Raw genomic sequence first — 16,888 nt, forward strand, 5'->3', positions numbered from 1 at the left:
CCAAAGTCTACACGAGATTTTGCTATGCCTCACGGGAAAGTTTGTGTCACGTTCTCATTCCCACTCCAATCGCTGGCAGGGGTTTCCCATGACCAGGTGGGTGGTGGGGATTCAACCACAAAGATTCCAGCGTTCAACTTTTTGGAAAAGTCTACCAGTCATAATTACCCTGTCTTGTTTCTTCAGGATCGAGAGTCACTGTCGTTTAAAATGAATTACTTTACTGACATAAAGAGAAAAAGAGCAGTTTAATGAACATTTATTGTACATTTTGACCAAGTGAAAGGCCCTCTGCTCGGCACGGAGGGAAATACAAGTGAAGATAAGACTCAGCCTCTCCCCTTGCCTGTCCTACCAGACCAGTGGGTACAGGTACAGTAATACAAGCTACTTCGTAAGGCAGGATTTTTAATATAAGTATCTTATTTAATGCACAATTAAAATATGGGAACGGACAGGAGATTCATTCAGAATGAAATTGTTGCTACAAACACCATTATACCAGATTTTCGGATTTATAACTGTCAGAGAGTCATAGAAGGATGGGAACCCCAGGAGCACGGTACCCCTCATCAACCTTAGCAGGAACAGAACCGCTGTCCAAGGGGCTGCCACGTCTCACACCCCAGCACCAGGCACAGAAAGCACAGGTCAGACTAACCAAAGCACAACAGCGATTTACTTTCCAGCAGCCTGAAGGGCCAAATGCTGACAAACAAAACAGCTTTCTACTTAACGTGTCACATGCTTACAGCAAAGTGCACAAATGTTAAATGTGCAGCTCAGTAAATTTTCATATACGACTGAGTGGTGCTGACTCAAAATGTGAGACACTTACATAGCGGGTCACACAGGAAGGGCTCAGTAAGTACTGGCTATGGTTTCATCTGCCAATTTGCTAAGTCAACAATGCAATCTTGGTTTCATTTGCCATTTTTTTTTTGGATACATGGAGTTAAACATTTTTTTTCTGTGAATTGTCTTACAGCCTTTTCATTATTAAGATATTAGTCTTTTTTAAAATTTGTAACAGCCCCTTATATATTGGCACTCAGTCTTATGTTACAAATATTTTTCCCAATTTGTCCTTTGCCTTTAAAATTTCTTTGCTATGCACTGGTTTTTAATATTTGTGCAGATGTTGTTTTCTGCTCTTTTCCTTTGTGATTTCAGATTTTGCACTCTGCTTAAAAAGCAAAACCAAAAAAACTTTTTTGACTCCTACCTCCTGGAAAAAGGAAAAAAAAAACCTTTTTCCCAATTTCACTATTAGATATTCACATATTTTAGTATGAAACTTTTAATTTTTTCTTTATATTTGAGTCTTTAATCCACATAAAATTTATCTTAGCACATGGTATGAGGCTAAGATCTGACCTTGCTTGAAGTAGCCAGTTCTGACATTGTACACTGAATAATTCATCCATTTTACACTTAAAATGACATCCTTATCATAAATTAAATTTTCATGTTTTTCTTTTTTCTACTATGTCATAAGAATGTCTGAATTTAGTTGACTTCCTTTGCTGTACAGGGAGGCTCGCTGTAGTATACGAGATAGCTATGGCAGGAGGGAACTATTAAAATTCTATACACATAGTATGTATTTCTAGACTGGTCTCTCGCTGATCACTCAGCGTATTTCCACTGGGATGTGTACTTCCTGTGAAGTTCCACCTTCACAACCCCCTGCCTGGAGCAGCCCACCATGGCTTGAAATTTCCTATACACCCTCATATATCCATTAAGTCGTTTAATAACATTATCCAGTGCCCACTCGGCACCATCCGCCATGCTAAGTCATGAACCAGACCAATGTAACTCTTCCCCCAATGCAGCAAAAGATATTAGCTGGCAGGAGGCGATCTTTAACTATTTCCACCAATAATTCACCACAGTTATGTTTGGTGCTACTAAATACAGCACAGTAACCTTTGCAGCTGAGGAGTCTCATTTCCAGATCTGTTCGATTCTTCGTACATTTCATGAGGCACAGCCCAGAAGAGCTGGTTCCAATTTGCAATGGGAAATACCAGAAAGAACCTTGAGAATTACCTTCAGAGTATTTACAAGATGTCTTGAGCTAACGTGAGGAGTGGGAAAAAAGAGTTAAAAGAGAGCTCTAAAACATGAGGGGACAAACTGCATCAGCTCAACCCACTTGGCGATGATCGTTTCAATTCTCAGGCCTATATCCTGAGCAAAGCCAGTCCCTTGGCAGATGAGATCTGAAACAAATTTAATAAGGTCAAGAATGAGGCAAAAGACGACTCCAGCCTGGGATCATTTTGACCTTTGAAAGGGAAAAACCAGTGGTTACATTTTTTTTGGACCACGCCCTATTTTGTCTGTGATGTCCCTTATTTTCTACATTTGATAGGTTTTAAACTGTGGGCAACCGTGTAGAATAGTTTTCATAGCTGAAACAAAAAATCCGCAAAACAAAGACAAAAAAACCATGAATTTTTCCAACCAGTAAATTCTCCGTGCAGAGTGGCTGCAGAGTCCCCAGCAGTGATGAAACCACAGAGCGCCAGAGTTCCAGCTCGAACTGGAAAGGACTTTTTTTTTTTTTTAATGAAAGTAGATATGCCCGAGGGCAGCTGAATATAAGCAATTCTTTTCTTTGTAAAAAATTTCTGTCTCTTAAAAAAAATTCTCCCCCATTGAACCCACTGTGATGCTAACAAATAAACTTGACTTTATAATGACCTTCAATAACTCAGATTGTTTTATTCACGAGAATAACTTTAAAGCAAACAATCTGTATTTTTGCTTTAAAATAAGTTTGCTATTTCTGAAGTCTATGCTGAAGAAAGAAAAGGCCAACAACTTCACTGTCACCATACATAAAGTTAAGCTTTCTAAGTGAAATCTCTTTAGCGTGAGATCAGAGAGTCTGCTCTTACAAGGTCTCCAAATGAGACCTTCGAACCTCTTTAACAGGAGCTTTTGTTTCTCTGAGAAACAAAATACATCTGATAATACATAAAAGCACCACAGATACCTGAAATGCAAAATAACCAGCAAGCCATGTTCTTTTTTCCGCAGAATTAGCAGGCATGTATCACCTGTTTCTGAGATCATTTATTTTACTATTTCTTTTTTTTACTGGCAGGACTGTCCAAAACCTCGATCTTGCCTTTTCCATCTTGCGAATGAGGAAGCTTAATGTTATCTATGGTGACTTCAGAAGAGGTGCTGTCGTCCTCCCCCTCAGATTCTGAGCTGTCCTCCGAGCTGTCTTGCGAACTCTCTTCTGAACTGTCCTCTTCTTTGGAATCGGCTTGATTCATCTCAAACAAGGCCACGTCCTGCCAAAAGCACCAGGCGAGAAATTGATTTCAGGGCAGTTCCTAGAAAGTTGTGATAACAACCTTGGGAAGAACCAACAACACTAAGCACAGAAATGGAAGCATATGGGACAGGAAATGTTTTCAGTACAATAGGGCACTTCTTCCCTGTCAGTTGCCAGAGTCCGGCATGACTTACAGGTATACAAGTATAAAAAGTCCCCCACGACCCGATTCTGTATACCCTGAGCACGTCCAACAAATCTCAACAGATGCTAACCCAAGCCAGGCCCCACGCGAGGTCCGAGAGATGCCACGAGAACAGCAACAAAATCTTTGCCTTTCTGGAACTTCTGTTTTTGAGAGGGATTGGCCAATTAGAGCTTGCAGGCCAAACCCAGTCCGCCACCTGTTTTTGTTTAGCTCGTGAGCTAAGGATGTTTTTTTAAATGGTAGAAAAAACCAAACCAAAACAAAAGGATAGTATTTCATGAAACATGAAAATTATATGATATTCAAATTTCAGTGTCCATAAATAAGTTGATAAAACCTGCCTATTCATACATATCGTCTACAGCAGCTTTCATGCTGAAACGGCAGAAATGAGCAGTCACAACAGAGACAGGGCGGTCCAAAAGCCTAAAGTATTTACTAGCTGGCCCCAAACACAAAATTCTTGCTCACCTCTGTCCTAGTTGGGAAAGACAGACAGTGGACAACTACACGTAAGGGACAGTGTAGGGCCGTGAAAATGAAGAAAAGCAAAGCAGGATAGGATAAGCTTCTCATAGAGCCATCGGGGAAGGCCGCTTGTTGGGGTGACAACTGATGAGAGATGGAAGGAGTGAGGATGCAGAAATCTTAGAAGAGCCCTGTACAAAGAGAGAAGAAATCTGGAGCAGGGACACTGAATGGGAGTGCAGGAAAGAGGGGGCGCGGTGGGAGGTAAGTCAGATGGAGAGCTGGAGGCCGGATCACACGGGCCCTCAAAGGACTCCGAATTCATCAGAAATGTGATGGGAACGTGGGCCACACACAGTGTAAAGACAGATTCTAGGAAAGAAAAGGCAGAAGCAGGGGAACCTGTTGAGAAATCACTGCAAGAGTCCACAGGGGAGACCGCGATGATGTGGACTAAGGGGTGGCAGCAGGGGACATCGTGCAGAGTGGCTGGATCTGGAACATATTCTGGAGGTAGAGCTGACCAGAGCCGCCAATGAATGAGATGTTACCATTAACAACGGTGTCAGCTCTGTCCAGACGTGTTATAAAGGGAACGCCGGTGTAGACAGAAGATGTGAGGACACAGGGAGAAGATTTCCCATGGAACTTAGATTATCAGTCTGTTAAATGCATCATTTATTTTTATATTTATAATGAATCAGGTTATGATTACTTCTTTCAGGCCTTCTTTTAGGAAAAAACAATCCACTTGGGACACATAGTAAATTAATGCTTCAAGATAACAAACGTAGTATTTGACTTGAAAAAGCCCTCCTCTTCTCTACTGCTGAATTCCTAAACTCCACTCAGGAAAACTTACTGATCTGTAAGATCCCTAATCATAAAACGACCAAGTTCCCACGCAGTACTGGAAATGTGAGCTGACTCTGCAAGAAGGAAAATATCACTTGAATTTCAACAGAAAACTCCTCTACTTTATGGATGATGAGGCAAACTGGTAATTTTATTTTATGAAATAAAAACAAAGCATCATTACCATTTGTATAACTTTTCCAAGAGCCCCATCAATATCTTCAATATTGAAACGACCAGGTGGTGCGGCTGCCATTTCTTTTCTTAGCTTTTCATTCGCCTGAGCCATCTGGGGCAGAAAGGTCTGTACTTGGTCCAATACTAAGGAGAGAAAATACAGTTTAGCAATATTTATGTTAGTCTTTGGCCAAACTTCAACTTTCAAAATCCAGAATTTATTGTAAAACACTCCTTAATTCAACAGTAACAAGAGCAACAAAAGTTATAATAAAAAAATCTTTCAGATTTCTTCCATTTTAAGAAACCTCCATTCTCTTCTGAATCCTTAAAGCAGGACTACACAAGTTAGTGAATATTTCTCAATGTTTATTTGTGTTTTCATATATCCCCAGAACTGTACATTCCTAGATAGCTGGCATTCAACCAATAGTAACTGAATGAGGAGAATGTATGACTCTATAGTTAGAGGTATCAGGCTCTGAGGCTTTGGGGTCAGGCTGACAAGGTTATTAACAGAACCCCAGTTCCACCTCTTACTCCCTGAATTACCTTGGGCAAGTTAACTAAGTAGTGCTTGTTTTTACCTGCCCAGTATCTGTTCCCTTGCTGCTGGTAACATAACCCTGACTTTCCTTTTAAGCTCTGTCACTCAGTCACTCAGTCACTCTTGTGCCTTGGTCAACATGATCTGGTTCAGTGGCATATTCAGTGACACTGCGATCTAGTCAGGCCAATAAGACAGGACCCTGGGACTCTGGCTTGAACTGTGAGAAAGAGATCCCTTCCTTCTGAGTGAGTAAATGACTGGCCAACCTGCCACACGTGAGGAAGAGCCTGCTCAAGATTTACCAACACCGAGGGAAGCCGAGCTAAGCGATACAGAGCAGCAGACCCCTAGGACACCAAGCACCTGGATGCAGATGTACCTGAAATCACTGGGCTTTTCCCCCCTCGAGAAAATCGGCCAGCATAATTTATTTTTTGGCTTAAGGCAATCGGAGCTGGATTTTAGTTTTTTGCAACCACACGTGTCCTAAATAATAAATTTAATTTAATCATTCAAAACCTCAATTTACCCATCTGTAAAAACAGGAGTGATACCTCTACTATGCTAAGTACAGGGGAATCAATAAACAAGGTATGTCTAATTTCTTTAGCTCTCAAAAGAGGCCCAGCACGAAACTGTGCACATGATGAGCTCTCAAGACTTGTTAAGTCACTGGTACAGCCACACAGTACATGACTGAACTGTCCAGAGTACAGAAGAAGAAAAAAGAAAGGTGGTGAAGGTCAAGAAATGGCCGTTCGTTGTAAAATAGGACTGCTGGAAGGATGAAATGAGGTCCTAGAATACCAAGCCCCACACAACGGCGATCACAATGAGGAAAGAAATGAAGGATATAAAAAAGACTCAGACGGAACTCCACAGATGGAAAACACTGTCAGCAGCTCCTAAGACACTGAGACCCCTGAGCTGTCCTGGGGGGACAATGAACCGCTCCGGCCAGACTGGATCTCTACTCTGTGGATCTCTACTGCTTAGTTGGGCAAAATTTAACATCCGAGGAGGTTCTTGAGAGAGAAGGGGAGTAGAGAAAGAGAGGGAAAGATACTTACAGGGACTCCTCTCTATCCGAACTGTTTGAAGAGTGGAATTTTTTCTGCAGTTACGCTTGGGGTCGATGAGTAACCTGTCCCATATACCTGAAAGCACACACACGCTTAATTTACTATAACAAAGAAACGGGGGCCGGTCAGCAAACTTTCCATGACCGCTCTCAGGTCTTGAACAGTCCACATTCCCCAAGACATTTTTAGAAAAAGAGGCTCCCCAAGTTCCATGACAATATTTTACTTCTTTCCGCACCCCCACCTCCCCTTCCTTCGGCCTGTCTGATACATCTGTAGGAGTCACCGATGCTGAGGAGTAAGTGCAAACTAACCTGCACCCTTTATGGACCAGAAATCCATCAGTGACAAATGAGTTTCTGCAACGAAGAGACAGAGGAAGCCGCAAAGGGTACAATGAGGGTTAAGTGAAGCCAGAAATGGTTACTAGCTGCAATATATCAGGCAAAGTACTTAACCTCTTGGAGCACTCGTTTGTTTAGAAAGCACACCTGCCTTGTTAGTGGACCTTAATTAAAGAGGTCCAACCTGGACAAATGAGCCCTTTGGAAAACTTTTGTCTGTCCACCCCCCCCACACCCATGCACCTTTTCAGCCCCATCACTCACTACTCCTCAAATCAACAAACTCCTCAGCCCACCAGAGCTCGGAGGACAGGACTTGTATTTCAAAACTCAAGGCTTTGATCACCCTGTTTCCAACTTCTGGAAAACCTCTTCACTCAAGTACAAAAACCCTATTCACCCCCCAAAGCAGAGCTCAACAATTATTCTTTGATTACTGCTTTAGGTCTAACAAATGGATTAGCATAAAGAATCCACTCAGACTGATTGTGTTCGAATCCCAATTTTGTCACTTTTCAGCCACATGATCTTCAGCAAGTTACTTATTTGTATGATACACTGTGACTCAGTTTCCTCACTTATGAAATATAGATAACAGAACCTTCTGCACAGGGTTTTTGTGAGGATTAAATGCGTTAATTAAATCCAAGGTCACACTAAGCACTACACAAGCGTTGGGTATTATTATAACACTTTGGGATGCTCTGGGTTCTCACAGAACGTCTTCAAGCTAATACTCCCTGAGAATATGACCAAAGACCTTATGCGCATTCTCCTTCTCCTCAAAAAAAAAAAAAAAAATCAACAGGTACTACTACCTCCATTTTCCAAATGTGAACACTGGAGCGTTGAGAATGTAAACAACTGTGCTGTTGTTCCACAGCTAATCAGTCGTGGAGTTGGGATTCGAATCCACGCTTTTCAACTCTCTACTATGGTGTCTGAAATCCTATGTGAATTTCCTAGACCCAAGTGCCCCTCTACAAGAGAGAGGCAAGGCACTAACGGGTGGTTCTGTGAGCAAGGAGGGGTGGGGGTGGGGAGGTGAATCCATAATAGTCACCTGCTTCCCCCACCAGCCCGCTGCCGGGACCGGAGAGCCGACCTAAGACCCTCCCCAGGTCCCACCCTGCTGCTGTGGGTGTCCTGCTGCTGCACTCTGCGGTGTGGGCGCCCACTATCGTACGGAATACAACCACCATCCCGGGGCCCGCGGCCGGGTGCCTGCCGCGAGGCCCCCGAACCACACCCCTGCAGTAGCAGTAACTCAGAAGCCCCGCGGGCAACCCTGGGCGTCCCCTCGGGGGTGCGGGGCCTGGAAAGGGAGCCGCCGGCCGGCCCCCGCCGCTGCCCCGGCCACACGCCCCCTGCGGCACGTGCACACCCCACGCCGCCGCCACCCGCCCGTCACCTCCGCGGCCGCCGCTCCCGGCTGTCAGCAGCTCCTTGGACACCGAGACAGCCGAGCCGTCCCGGGGGGACGACGAACAGCTCGCGCCGGACTGGGGTTCGCCGCGGATCTCCATGCCCCTCGCTAGGCTTGAGAGCCAGCCCACCCAGGCCCGGATGCAGGAAAGAGGTTCAGTCGGGGGCGGGGCCAGGGCCGCGATTGGACGAAACTTGGTGGTGGGCGGGGCGAGGGCGGCCAAGGCCACGGCGACACCTGGCGGATCCCCGAGGCGGGAATCCGGTGGGAAAAGGAAGGTTGGGACTCCGAAGGTCCCGTCACTGGATGAAAGAGCTGGCAAAACTCAATTTTAGGTAAACAGTCCGGACAACAGCGCATCCTGGGGCTGCCTTCCTCCTCATTTTTAAATTTTTTTATTTTTAGGTTGTGGTAAAAAAAAAAACCACAACATAAAATCTACCATCTTAACCATTTTTAAGGGTACAGTTCGGAAGTGTTGACTCTATTTACATTATGTATCAGAGCTCTAGAATTTTTTCATCTTGCAAAGCTGAAACTGTGTTCATTGAGCAACCCTCCCTTATTGTTATCATAATAACGACTTACCATTATATTACAACCAAGTTATAAAACGTAGGGCACAAAGAATTATGGGAGAAATGACAGTAAGCACTGAGGAGGAAGACACTGATTAATGCATTTTAAAAGCTGATTTAACTCTCTTTCTATTTAAAACCTACTCTGTCTGGAGATCCTTCAGGGAAAGGACAGCACCTTTTTTCCCCTTATACCGCCAGTGCCTCACTTGGAGTCAGCCACATCGTTAATGATTAATCCGTGTTTAACTAATGAATGAACAGAGAAAAGTTGAACAAATGAATAGTTGTGAATTGTTTCATTGATTGATGGATCACCCCTGTACAGCAGGAGTGTAGCCTTTAGAAATGTCCTCAAATCTCTGTTGTGAATTGTCGACTAGATCAGAAGCACCCACAGGTACAAAACTAACGCAGCTATCTGTAACAATAACTTAGAAATTCAGACATTCATATCTAGCCAAGATAGAGTAGGAGATGCACCGGTAGGATTTAGTCCCCCTCCTAGAAATGATGTTGTTAACCAGAAAAGCAGTTTTGTAAAACATGAAAATAAATGGAAACAGTTTTTCTCACTTTTAATCTTTTAAAAATAATTGATTGTTTAGATTTTTTAAAATGTTATAGGATTTATAACAAATGTAGCAGTAAAATACATATAAGAAGAATAGCACAGGGATGTACTGTATGGTGACTAACATAATATAATAAAAAATCATTATTAAAAAAAAAAAAGAAGAAGAATAGCACAGGGGCGCCTGGGTAGCACAGTCGTTAAGTGTCTGCCTTCGGCTCAGGGCGTGATCCAAGCGTTCTGGGATCGAGTCCCGCATTGGGCTCCTCCACTGGGAGCCTGCTTCTTCCTCTCCCACTCCCCTGCTGTGTTCTCTCTCTCGCTGGCTGGCTGTCACATAAATAAATAAAATCTTTAAAAAAAAAAAGAAGAAGAAGACTAGCACAGATAGTAGAGGTAGTAAATCCGTTGTAAGGATCTTATATTTTATGTGAACTATTTTAATAGGATTTTAAAATAGTAAGAAGTTAAAGATGTATATTATAAATAGTAGAGCAACTAAAAAAAAAACTAAAAAGAGGAATAGTTGATCAGCCAATAGTGGAGGTAAAACCTGAGCTGTAAAATATAATCAATTAATCCAAAAGAAAACAGGATAAAAGATAAAGAGGAGCAAAGAACAGATGCACTAAATAGAAAACCAATAACAAGATAGTAGACTTAAGCTAAACCCATACCAGTAATTAGACTAGATGTACATCAGTCTAAGATTTAAAAGGCAAAAATTGTTAGACTGGTTAAAACAAGACCCAGATGCATGTTGTCAGCAATAAGTTCACTTTAACTGTAAAGACATAGATAGGTTAAAGGTCCAGTAATGGAAAAGATAAACCATGCAAATATGAAACAAAAATCAAGCTAGAGTAGCTACATTACTATTAGACAAAGTAGATTTCAAAACAAAGAATCTTACCAAGTATTACAGATTGAATGTAACCTCCCAAAATCTATATGTTGAAACTCTAACCCCTGAGTGCGGCTATATTTGGAAATGGGGACTCTAAGGAAGCAATCATTGATTAAATGAGGTTGTAAGTGTGGGGTCCTGATCCAATAGGATTAGTGCCCTTAAATAAAGAAACACCAGAGTACTGCTCTTTCTCTCCCCACATGCACACACACCAAGGAAAGGCCATGTGAATACATGGTAAGAAGACAGCCTTCTGCAACCCAAGGGGAGACCTCTCAGCAGACATCTACCCTGCTAGAAACTTGATCTTGGATTTTCCAGCCTCCAGAACCGTGAGGAAATTAATTTTTCTTGTTTAAGCCACCCAATTTGTGGTACTTTGTCATAGCAACCTGAGCAGACTAAGGCACCAAGGATAAAGAGGCATATTTCATAATGATAAGGAAATAAATTCATTGTGATGATATAACAATAATAATTGTGAATGAGTCTCATAACTAAGCTTTAAAGTACAAGAAGGAAAATCTAATAGAACTAAAAGGAGAAATAAATTCTAATATTATTGTTGGAGATTTCGACACTCCTCTCTCAGTAATTGGTAGAATAAGTATACATAAAGATGCCTCGAGCAAAACTATCAACCAGCCGAACTGATATGCAAAACACCTGACCTTGCAACAGCAGAATATATATTGTTTCAATGGTAACAGAATCATCAATAAGATTGATCATATATATGCAAGGCCATAAAACAAGTCACAAAAACTTTAAAAGATTGAAGTCATTCCAAGTTTTCTCTCTGATGTCAACAAAACTAAAAATCTTATCGAAGTTATCAAAAACAAACTAAAAATCAAAATAGAAAGATATCTGGAAAATCTCCAAATATTTGGAAATTAAACAATTCAGTTCTAAATAACCCATGAGTCAAATAAAAAATAAAAAAGGGAGCGCCTGGGTGGCGCAGTCGTTAAGCGTCTGCCTTCGGCTCAGGGTGTGATCCCGGTGTTCTGGGATCGAGCCCCACATCAGGCTCCTCCGCTGTGAGCCTGCTTCTTCCTCTCCCACTCCCCCTGCTTGTGTTCCCTCTTTCACTGGCTGTCTCTATCTCTGTCAAATAAATAAATAAAATCTTAAAAAAAAAAAGAAATTTTGAAATATTTTAAGCTGAATTAAAATAAACACAGAAAATACCCAAATGTGCACCATGTAGCTAGTGCAGTACAAGGAAGGAAATTTATAGCATCAAGTGCTTATATTTGAAAAGATTATAAGGTCTCATTTATCTAAGCTTCTACATTAACTAGGAAAAAAGGAGCAAATGAAACCTAAAGCAAGCAAAGAAAGAAAATAATAGTGGAAATCAATAAAATAAAAATAAACACAATATAAAAAGTCAATAAAACCAAGCTGATTATTTGCAAAAATCAATAAAATTGATAAGCCTCTATCCAAACTAATCAGAAAATAACTGGAGAAGACACAGATTATTAATATCAGAAATGAAATAGGAGCATTATCACAGATCCTACAGACATCAAAGGGGTAAGGGAACTAGTCTAAGCAATTATGACAATAAATTTTCTAATTTAGATGAAACGGATAGATTCCATGAAAAACACAAACTACTAACATGTCAGTTCTTGTTTTTGACAAATGTACCATGGTATGTACAGTAGTAACAAAGGACAGAAACTGGATAAAAGACATACGAGAACTCTCTGTGGTATCTTTGAGAATTTTTCATAAAATTAATATTATTGCAAAACAATTTATTTTTAAAGTAATTCAAGAAAATTATTCTAAAATGTGTGGAAATTTGAATATATGTATCAAAAGACCATATCATTTACCTAGAAAAATCAGCCCAGATTAGTCACTACCAAAACATACTCTGGTAAAACTCCTGGACTCTAAAAATAGGAAAAAGACCATCCAGAGTATTTTGGCAAAAACACCCAATAAGTTACAAGGAAAGAAAATAAGGTTGGCATTTGATGTTCTGACAGAAAGATTTTTGCCAGAATGCAATTATTTTTTTTTAAAGATTTTATTTATTTATTTAACAGAGATAGAGACAGCCAGTGAGAGGGGAAGTGGGAGAGGAAGAAGCAGGCTCACAGCAGAGGAGCCTGATGTGGGGCTCGATCCCATAACGCCGGGATCACGCCCTGAGCTGAAGGCAGACGCCTAACGACTGCGCCACCCAGGCACCCCCAGAATGCAATTAAATAACATATTTAAGATACTCAAAGAAAGAAAATTTAAGCTAAGGATTTAGCTTAACTGCTTTTCTTTCTTTTTTTTAAACTCATTTTATTTAAATTCAGTGAGTTAACATTCAGTGTATCATTAGTTTCCAATGTAGAGATCAGGGATTCATCAGTTGAATATAACACCCAGTGTTCATCACATCACGTGCCCTCATTAATGTCCATCATCCAGTTACCCCATCCCCCCTCCCACCTCTCCTCCAGCAACCCTCAGTTTGTTTCATATAGTTCAGAGTCTCTTATGGTTTGTCTCCCTCTCTGATTTCATATTATTTTATTTTCCCCTCCCTTCCTCTATGATCCTCTATATTGTTTCTTAAATTCCGCATATGAGTGAAACCATATGGTAATCGTTTTTCTCTGATTGACTGATTTTGCCCAGCATTTTACCTCCAGTTCCAACCATGTCGATATAAATGGTAAGATTTCATCCTTTTTGATGGCTGAGTAATATTCTATCATGTGTATATGTATACACACACACACACACACACACACACACCATATCTTCTTTATCCATTCATCTCTCATTGGACATTTGGGCGCTTTCTATAGTTTGGCTATTGTGGACATCGCTGCTATAAACATTGGGGTGCAAGTGCCCCTTTGAATCATGTTTGTGTCCTTTGGGTAAATACCCGGTAGTGCAATTGCTGGGTCATAGGGTAGCTCTATTTTAAACTTTTTGAGGAACTTCATACTGTTTTCCAGAGTGGCTGTGCCAGCTTGCATTCTCACCAACACTGTAAGAGGAGTCCCCTTTCTCTACATCCTTGCCAACATTTGTTTCCTGACTTTTAATTTTAGCCATTCTGATTGGTGTGAGGTGGTATCTCATTGTGGTTTTAATTTGTATTTCCCTGATGTCAACTGATGTTGAGCATTTTTTCATGTGTCTGTTGGCCATTTGTATGTCTTCTTTGGAGAAGATGACATGATACTTTATGTGGAAAACCCAAAAGACTCCACCCCAAAATTGCTAGAACTCATACAGGAATTCAGCAACGTGGCAGGAGATAAAATCAATACACAGAAATCAGTTGCATTTCTATACACCAACAATGAGACAGAAGAAAGAGAAATTAAGGAATCAATCCCGTTTCTAATTGCACCAAAAACCATAAGATACCTAGGAATAAACCTAACCAAAGAGGTAAGGATCTGTACTCAGAAAACTATAGAACAATCATGAAAGAAATTGAGGAAGACACAAATAAATGGGAAAACATTCCATGCTCATGGATTAGAAGAACAATATTGGTAAAATGTCTATGCTACCCAGAGCGATCTACACATTCAATGCAATCTTTATCAAAATACCATCGACATTTTTCATAGAGCTGGAACAAATAATCTTAAAATTTGAATGGAACCAGAAAAGACCCTGAATAGCCAGAGAAATGTTGAAAAAGAAAACCAGAGCTGGTGGCATCATAATTCTGGACTTCAAGCTCTATTACAAAGTATAATCATCAAGACAGTATGGTACTGGCACAAAACCAGACACATGGATCAATGGAACAGAATAGAGAACCCAGAAATGGACTCTTAACTCTATGGCCAACTAACCTTTGACAGAGCCGGAAAGAATATCCAATATAAAAAAGACAGTCTCTTCAACAAATGGTGCTGGGAAAATTGGACAGCCACATGCGGAAGAATGAAACTGGACCATTTTCTTATACCATACACAAAGATAAACGCAAAATGGATGAAAGATCTAAATGTGAGACAGGAATCCATTAAAATCCCTGAGGAGAACACAGGCAGCAACCTCTGTGACCTCGGCCACAGCAACTTCTTGCTAGCCGTGTCTCCAAAGGCAAGGGAAACACAAGCAAAAATGAACTATTGGGACTTCACCGAGATAAAAAGCTTTTGCACAGCAAAAGAAACAGTCAACAAAACCAAAAGACAACTTATGGAATGAGAGAAGATATTTGTAAATGTCTTATCAGATAAAGGGCTAGTATCTGAGATCTATAAATAATTTATCAAACTCAACACCCAAAAAACAAATAATCCAGTCAAGAAATGGACAGAAGACAGTAACTGCTTTTCAAATATAAAAGTTTTAAAGATCTAGACAGTTATGAATATGTTAAGGACAGAGGAAATATTGCTCCGAGCCATCTTGAGGTATCTACTAGAGAACAAGGTTCAGAAAATGATTGGACAAATTCAATTTCAGTTTTGGTGGTAAGCATCTTACAGTAGAATTCAGGATAGAATGGTGAGAATAAGGTTAACAGACTAGTATATATTTGTTATAGATTTGATATTATGGATATAATACAAATATCAAAAATGGGGAGAAAGCAGAGATGATAATGAGAAAATTTTGTTTTTTGAAAGCTGGGAATAAAATATAATACTTTATTTATTCATTTAATTTTTAATTTTTTTTTATTTTTAAGTACTCTCCAACCCAACTTGGGGCTCAAACCCACAACCCTGAGATTAAGAGTCACATGCTCCACCGATTGAGCCAGCCAAAAGATAATACTTTAAATTAGATATTAGGGATAAAGGAGGAAAGAGAAAGAGGAGGTGACCAGCTAATTACAATACTGTTCGTAGTAGAAAGACAATATCGAAATAAGAGGGGACTGAATCCTGATAATACAAATTAAGCCTTCTAAGTCACATGGAAATTTCACAAAATTGACATATCAGAGTCTGCAAAGAAAATTTCAGTGCATTCTAAAAATGCAAATGATATAAATGGCCTTCTGCGATCACACTCAATTCAATATAACTAGAAAATTAATGACACATTTTTAAAAGTCTCTTCCACCTAAAACTGTAAAAACGTGCTACTAAGCAATCCTTGCTTCAAGAGGAAGCCCTCAAAGCTAAGTATTTAAAAAGCCAGGAAAATAGACAAACCTTAGCTAACCTAATCCAGAAGAGGGGAGCGGAGAAAGATTTGGAGGTATAAATACATGAAATAAATATTAATGGAATAATGACCATAAAAGCAGAGAAAATATAGAAAAATTTATTAAGACTACTTTGTACAACTCTGTGCAAACTAATTTGAAAGCCCATATGAAACCATTTGAAATGGATAATGTTCCAGAAATATGTAAAAACATATACCACTAAGAGAAAAGATCCATGAATTTGACTATATCAAAATTCAAAAAGAAATTTTACCTAAGAAAAATCAGCAAAGCAATAGAAAAAGGCAAATAAACTTAAAAACAAGGATTCCAGCTTATCCTACTGGAAAGTTTCAATACCCACAACATAAAGAGCTTCTAAAAACTAAGAAGAAAAAGATGAAATAACTCCATGAAAAAATGAACAGATAATTCACAGAAGTAGAAATAAAAATGGTGCTTAACATATAAACAAGATGTTCTTGCTCGCTCATATGAAAAAAAAATGCAGGCAAAAAAAAAAAAATGACACCGAGGAACTAGATCTCATCTACCAAACTGGTACTAATAAGAAATTAACAACGTACCTATTGGCAAAGTTGTGGGGAACCAAGCACTGTCCTACATTAATGTTGGGAATGCAAAATGGTTCTGTTGCTATGGAAAGGAATTGGCATTATCAGATAAAATTACCTATACATTTACTCTTTTATTAAAAAAATGATTGATGTATATTAGAGAGACAGTGCATGAGCTGGCAAGGTGGGGTGTAGGGGCAGAGGGAAAGAGAGAGGGGAAGCAGACTCCCTGCTGAATGGGGAGCCTGACTAGGAGCTTGCTCTCAGGATCCTCAGATCATGACCCGAGCCAAAACCAAGAGTGGGATGCTTAACCAACGGAGCCACCCAGCTGCCCCTGTGGATATACTATTTGTAATAATGAAAAACTAAAATAACCCAGATGTCCCTCAGTAGGGATCTTATTGAATAAACACACAATAGAGTACCATGCAGTGTGAAAAGGAATGAGGAAAATCGGTATATCCTGGTATGGAGTGATCTCCTGGATATGTTGGTAAGTGAATAAAGTAGTTTGCAAAACAGCGTTTATGGTATGCTGCCTTTTATGTGATAAAGAGAGGAAAATACCTATGTACGTGTAACATACACACACATGTTCGTGCCCATGTGCTTCTATTTTCCAAACGAGCCAATGGAGGATAAGCCAAAACTGAATAAAATAGTTACCTGGAAGGGAAAG

The 16,888-nt window shown here is 40.1% G+C and overlaps 1 protein-coding gene across 2 annotated transcripts; it reads right to left on the reverse strand.

Moving 5' to 3' along the window:
• Positions 1-229: 229 nt before the first annotated feature.
• On the reverse strand, positions 230-8,563 carry NOPCHAP1 (NOP protein chaperone 1). Of its 2 annotated transcripts, XM_048218045.2 has the most exons (5): positions 8,394-8,541; positions 6,953-6,997; positions 6,627-6,713; positions 5,014-5,150; positions 230-3,314 (listed from the first exon to the last, which is right to left on the reverse strand). In XM_048218045.2, exons 1-5 carry the CDS (start codon positions 8,506-8,508, stop codon positions 3,096-3,098), a joined length of 603 nt encoding a protein of 200 aa, XP_048074002.1. In that variant the 5' UTR covers positions 8,509-8,541; the 3' UTR covers positions 230-3,095. The 2 variants fall into 2 exon arrangements, with proteins under 2 accessions (XP_048074002.1, XP_026355549.1); XM_026499764.4 differs by lacking the exon at positions 6,953-6,997 and having other exon boundaries at positions 8,394-8,563.
• Between the last annotated feature and the right edge of the window lie 8,325 nt (positions 8,564-16,888).

This window comes from Ursus arctos, unplaced genomic scaffold, assembly GCF_023065955.2.
Source record: "Ursus arctos isolate Adak ecotype North America unplaced genomic scaffold, UrsArc2.0 scaffold_21, whole genome shotgun sequence".
Taxonomy (NCBI): Eukaryota; Metazoa; Chordata; class Mammalia; order Carnivora; family Ursidae; genus Ursus; species Ursus arctos.